Source organism: Cenococcum geophilum (assembly GCF_001692895.1).
Source record: "Cenococcum geophilum 1.58 unplaced genomic scaffold K441scaffold_3, whole genome shotgun sequence".
NCBI lineage: Eukaryota > Fungi > Ascomycota > Dothideomycetes > Gloniales > Gloniaceae > Cenococcum > Cenococcum geophilum.
The window spans coordinates 3,995,733-4,002,040 of NW_027137561.1; the positions used below are offsets into that span (position 1 = coordinate 3,995,733).

The following is a 6,308-nucleotide window of genomic DNA, read 5'->3' on the forward strand; positions in this document are numbered from 1 at the left end:
ACAGTAGAAGAGCTCTTATTTAGATTTCCCTCTTACTAGTAAGCCCTTTAGAGCCTTATTAAGTGCGTATAACTAAAGAGCATTATCCTTACGCTTGCGCCGTTGTTTTATAGGTAGTGTACCAATCTCGTGGTAAGGATTCTCGCGGGCAGCCGTTACATCGTTAAATTCGCGCGAATCATAATTACTTAGTGTTGAACTAGTAGTGTCTGCTTCTCGAGGTCTCTTTTAGGTGGTAGTTGGCTTGTAGGTATTAGCTTAGGAGGGCATAGCTTAGGGAGGGAGTAGGTGGCAAAGATAAGGCAGATTAGTAGTAAACAAAAGGGTAAGGGAGGTATCACGACGCGTTATGTACGCTAGATCTTGTACAAGCCCGCACAGACGTATATTATATATATTTTAATTAGTTTAGCGCTAAGCACGGATATCTAGAGCACCCCTGGCGATAATCGCCAAAATCTAGTTCTTAACACTAAGTCTCTATCACCACTATATGGTGGTCTTACCGCGGGTGATTATATAGTTATATCTACATAACATAATCACCAGGTGCGATTATGATTAGGTTAGTTATGTTCCTATATAATACAACATAATCGTAACTAACTAACTGATTATTGCCATCACTGCCTAAGGTCACTAAACCTTTTTGTTAGGCTTATGATGAAAACCATTAATAGAATAAATAGTAAGGGTACTAGTATAAAGACTATTAACAACAACTAGAAGTACGAGTTTACGACATCCTGCCCAGCCCTAATTGCCCACTCCACCAACTCCATCCCATTAAGTCCGCTCGCCCAAAATGTCTTCTCCTTGCCTTGCAAAGCATTAAACTTGCCATACCAGTCATTCTTTAATTCCGGGCTGTCGAAGTGAGGAAAGTAGTCCCATTTGCGGAATGCTCTGATATCTATCTCTGAAACCGGGACACTCATCGCTGTGACATTTCTCGGATCCTTGTTGATTTTTGACAGCGTCGTCTTCAAAAGTTCTCGTGCCTCCTCTTTAGACTCAAATTGGCGATATGGACCCCAGGACCACGACGTTGCGATTTGAGAAGCCGGGTTAAGGAGAAGCAAAGCGACAGGTTCTCCGACATTAGGCGGTGGTATAGATGGAGAGCTGCTTGCCGCGATGAATGATACTCCGTACGGAATGTTCAACTTGACTGCCGCGGAAAAGTAGTTATTGACGCCGACTGCAGCAAAGACTTCCGTTTCAGATCTAGTGAGATCAAGGCCAGTTTTCTTTAAGTTTTCAAGAGTCGGCGGAAAGGCAATAATAACGGAGGAACATTTCTGCTGACATTCTCTGGAATAGCGCACATTTTTATTTCTGTACTTGACGATTGGTTGAGAACCTGAACGGTCTTCGAGGATTAGAGAAGTCTTTGAAGGTAGGATGGGACTCACCAATGCAGTTGACCTCGGTGCTGGTATATATGGGACTTTTAATTGATGTCTTTGTCCACCGCACCCACACTTCATGAAAGTCTGTACACATCTGTAAGACGTTACACAATATTTCGCTTAAATTGGAACACATACCAGTGAAATATGCGGTATGTTGTCCAGTAAATGCCGTAAGAATGTCTGGGGTCAGGTATTGAAGGGTGTATAGCTGATATCTTGTCAGTATTCGAGACGAAAAAGCTACCTCAACATACAATTGGAACTACTCTTATATCTCCGTAGCCGTAAAGTGCCAATGGATCAACTATTAATATGGGGAGTGCATAGAATCCATTTTTCGAGAACCACTCCACAGTTGAAACTGTCAACTCAGCCGGCACTCCCTTCTGTATTTCAAGCATCAGTACTCAATACGGCATTCCTGATTCCTCAATAGTGCTTACCTTGTAGCCGGGAACACTGATCGGCGCAAACACCTGCTGCCAGAGGGAAACATATCTTGGTAGTTCTGCGGCCACGGCCTGAACAAACTGAATCGACACTGGAGGCACGGGTTTGATATTGCCTGTTGTCCAGTTGAACGTGAATCCCTCTCTACCACCCGCAAGCAGAAATGGTACAAAAGGTACTCCTGAAGTATTAATGACCTTTAATGTTTCTGGGAAGGATGCATTTGAATAGAATGCAGCTCCTAGGGGGTGGAAAATGCCGCTGGCATGGGCTGTCAGTTGTGTCTTAGGTGCCATTGCCGGAACCAGTACTAAACACTTACTTCTCGTAATAAGCTTGACATTTCCCACCAACCTCAGGCTGCTTCTCGAATATCACAGTCTTATAACCCTTGCTTTCAAGTTTGCTCGCTGCAGTCAACCCTGCAGGGCCCGCCCCGACAATACAAACCGGAGGTTTTGATTTTGCTGGCCATGCCAACGCTCCCTGAGAAAAAATTGGTGGCACAAGAAACCAAACAAAAGTGAGCCTCATTGCTGAATATGAAATTCATGGGGATCAAATTACAGCACTCAAACGCCAATGCGAATGTGGTACAATTCATTCTTATACTTACTTTCCTTTTTCCATCTTATCGTCTTTACGCAATGAATTTTCCGCCATCTGCATTATGCGCTGGCACGATTCGGCATGCTCAACTTCGGCAGGCTTGCCGTTGGCACGTCACCTCACAGTTCGGCTGTGCCTAGGCTGAAACGAACGACGATATCCCATCGAGGTTAGCATGAGCACCCTGGATCGCTTGTGCAGTCCGGATTCAAGGGGGAATGGAGAGATGGATGTGCAGGACTTCAGCTGCGTGACAATGAGGCTTGCAACGCTCGATCTGTATGCGATTTTTATGATTTTCTTTGGGGCGGACCTCGGGGACAGCACATTAGTGTCGCTTCATGGATGCACAATAAGCATGTGCACGGGAGAGGCTGGAAGATTCCTCCTGGATCCTGGGAACGCGAATATGGAAAACATAAACAAGCTTGAGAGTGACAGCAGCAACGCTTATCCCTTTGGTAGGGTTCTACGATATTGGACCGTGCGCAAACACCAGAATCAAAAGTACGCGTATGATCACGGAGCCTTGATCTTATTTGATTCTATTAGCTAGCTCTTATCGATTACCGTAGGACCCATTTTACCAGGGGAAAGGAATAGTTACGGTTAATTTCTCTAGTGGCTTTAACGACAGGCGGTGAGCATGCAAGGGCTGACGCCGCGTCGGAGATCCCCACCAGGCCGGTAGCGATGGCAGGCTTTCGGAGTTTCAATGACTTTTTTGCCATCTCTTATTTTCCGGGCTGTTAATTATAATAGATATCCAGAAATGCCCCGCCGCGCTGGTTACTGAAACCGTTCCTTATATTTCCTACGCAGAAGCATCTTCCCCACGTTTAACCGGCTCTACTTCCCGATTTCACACAAGGGAATTGCACAAAGACTGCATTATCCCTTAACCCGCTTGTGCATCGCTAAATCGCGACTAGAATTAATTGGGCACTAGTATCTCGTGTAGCTTACTTGATTGGCTAACCCGTTATCGATAACAGATGCACGCAAAGCAGGGATACTAATATACATTTCTTAATCTAAGCCCACAATCCGTCATAACTTGCGTACAAATACAGACCACTTACTAGCCCCATCCGGGTACCTCTGTACCATCGGCACAGGGAATCGCTCATCAACGGGAACAGAGCTTGGAAGCGGAGGCCTGGGCGCTGATATCGTAAGAAATGCGCATATGTTATCCCATACGCTGTCAAGATAGGCGTCCAATATATGTGGCCCGTGCGCGAACACCAAAATATAGCAAACTGAAATTTCGGATCCCATTAATATAAGGTCCCGAATTATTATAATAAATCTTAAATATGCCATATTATTGAGTTAATCGCGATTAGATTAATTTAAGGTGTTCCTGCTAATAAGGTCCTTCTTTGCAGAGCGGTGCGAAGCTATGTAGATTCTATGGTGGGGACTAATTCTTATTTTAGTGTTCGCGCACAGGCCATGTTTATTGGACGCCTTGACAGCGCATGTTATCTCATAAATCAGACGCTCCGCAGAAGATTTATTCCGTGACACGGGATAACGCATAAACCCTCTAAAACGCCTGCAAACTCCTAAGCCAATTAGAATAGCGCCCTAACTCCTACCAACTCCTACTAACTCCTGGACCAATTAGAACAGCGCACTAATTTCAGCCCCCTACGCACCCCTATTACCCAATAAAATCCTCTATAAAGCGTCTAAAAGCTTATAGGCGTCGCTTTAATAAGATTTAAATATTTTAGATTGCGTATTTTAACTTTAACTAGCTCTATAAAAGGCCCTACTAATAGTTATTAATGCTTTGTTTAATGCATTTTAATCTTAAGGTAATAGTCTTTAATTCTATATATATAAAAGCTAATTATAACGCAGTTAAAGGTATAAAATATATTATGCAAAACCTTAACTATATTTTAGATTTAAATATTTATAATACTTATAAACCGTTTCTCCTACTACCATTTACACCACAACTATATTATATCTACTTTTGTTATTAGCCAAATCCTATAACCTCCTTTAAACTTCTATAAACTTCTATAAACTCCTAGGCCAATTAAATCGCTTATATATAGGACCCTAGGGTATATCTAGCGTTACTCCTCTATACATACCACCTATTACTAATTAGAGCACAGCCAATTTATATTCTTTTTAACTCCTATAAACTCCCACAAACTCCTATAAACTCCTATAAACTCCTAGGCTAATTAGATGCCTAAACAAAATCGCGATTATAGGAAGAAATAGTACAAGGGTCAGCGGAAGACGAGGGTGGGCGGGGTAGAGATTCATCTACGTCTAACACTATAACTAGGTTATATTACAGCAATTAGCTTAATAGACCTAGAAGAATTGCCATCTATTATTAAGGAAGCTTGGCGTAAGGAAAATATTCTATTATAGATAGCCGTTCTAAAAGTATATTTTAAGTAAATACTCCAGTATATAAACCTAAAAGGCCGCCCTTAAACCCCTTATTTCGAATAGATACGCACCTTAAGATATTTAATATTTAGTTTTAGTAATATACTTCTTATTACACGCACGGGTTTTAAAAAGAGTCTTATTTTTTATACTTTTTTAATCTTAATAGGCAAGATTACTATTTAGATAGTCCTATTAAGCAAGCTTAGCAATAAATAGTTAGATAATATCCGGAAGCTTAATAGTTCTAATCCGTGTCTTATTACTACTAAAAGTAAGAGCCTAAATAAGGCCCTAATTAAAAAAGTAAAGGATAGTATATATACACACATACTTCTTAATCCTAAGCAGGCCTTGTTAAAGTCTTTCTAAAATATATTAAAGAGCCCAAAACTATAGGCTAGGATTAGACTTATTATAATTAATAAGTATTATCTAGTAAAGCAATAGGAATTGTTCTAACTGATATTTATAATATTAGGCAAGCTACGGACAATACTTTATCAAAATGTAGTTTAGTTTAGTTATTCTACTATACTTAATAAGGAGGCAAAACAACTAGTTCTTAGTAATACCGGTTTTCGCTTTATAGGTAACCGTATATACTAGACTAAGGTTATTAAAACTTCTATAGATCGCCCTAATGTCTTAATCTATATACTACCGCTTAGTAAAGGTAAGATGGATTTATAAGACGCACTATACTTTCTATTAAACGCATATATAGATTTAAATACCGCAGTCCTAGAGTAAATACTAAAGATAATTATCTTTATAGACGGTCGTCGGTCCGTCTAAAAAGCAGCGGCATACTTCTAAAGAGCACTCCTTATAAAGACTTCAACCTTTACACCTAATAAACAGTATACTACTAATACCAATAGTAAAGCTCGTTGCGTTACTAATGTAGTCCAGGTATATACTGCATATATTTAAAAATATAATTATACTACTTAATATAAAGAGTTTAAGAAATCCTTATCGTCTATAAGGATTATAGTGGCAACAACCTCTCTTAGCATAGGTATTAATATCCTAGATATTAAACAGGTAGCGCTTTAAAAAAATTTAATTATAAAGAGTCTTGCAGATTATTAGCAGCGTCTTAGTTATAGTAGACGGGGCTACGGTTAAACTAGTAAAGGTTATATATTTTTGCTGTATTAGGCCTTTAACACGGAAGGTATTAATAGACTAAAAATTAAACAGCTATAGTCACAACCAGACGCACCTTAGAAAACCACTTGTAGGCCATATCGGAATCGACTACTAGCTAATTAAGCAATAGCACGTAGTTAATTAGCCAACGGCTATACGCCCGGCAACGCAAGTAATATAAAAAGTATTTCCTTTTAGATATTAGCTTTAAGCCAGGCTCCTACTCCTATTAATAACACTACAATAACT

The 6,308-nt window shown here is 40.2% G+C and overlaps 1 protein-coding gene across 1 annotated transcript; it reads right to left on the reverse strand.

The window, feature by feature from the left end:
- Positions 1 to 697: 697 nt before the first annotated feature.
- On the reverse strand, positions 698 to 2,417 carry K441DRAFT_627102 (FAD/NAD(P)-binding domain-containing protein). Its single transcript, XM_067646158.1, has 6 exons — positions 2,188 to 2,417; positions 1,859 to 2,126; positions 1,670 to 1,801; positions 1,551 to 1,623; positions 1,416 to 1,496; positions 698 to 1,372 (listed from the first exon to the last, which is right to left on the reverse strand). The coding sequence occupies exons 1-6, from the start codon at positions 2,397 to 2,399 to the stop codon at positions 723 to 725; spliced, it is 1,416 nt and encodes a 471-aa protein (XP_067509452.1). The 5' UTR covers positions 2,400 to 2,417; the 3' UTR covers positions 698 to 722.
- Between the last annotated feature and the right edge of the window lie 3,891 nt (positions 2,418 to 6,308).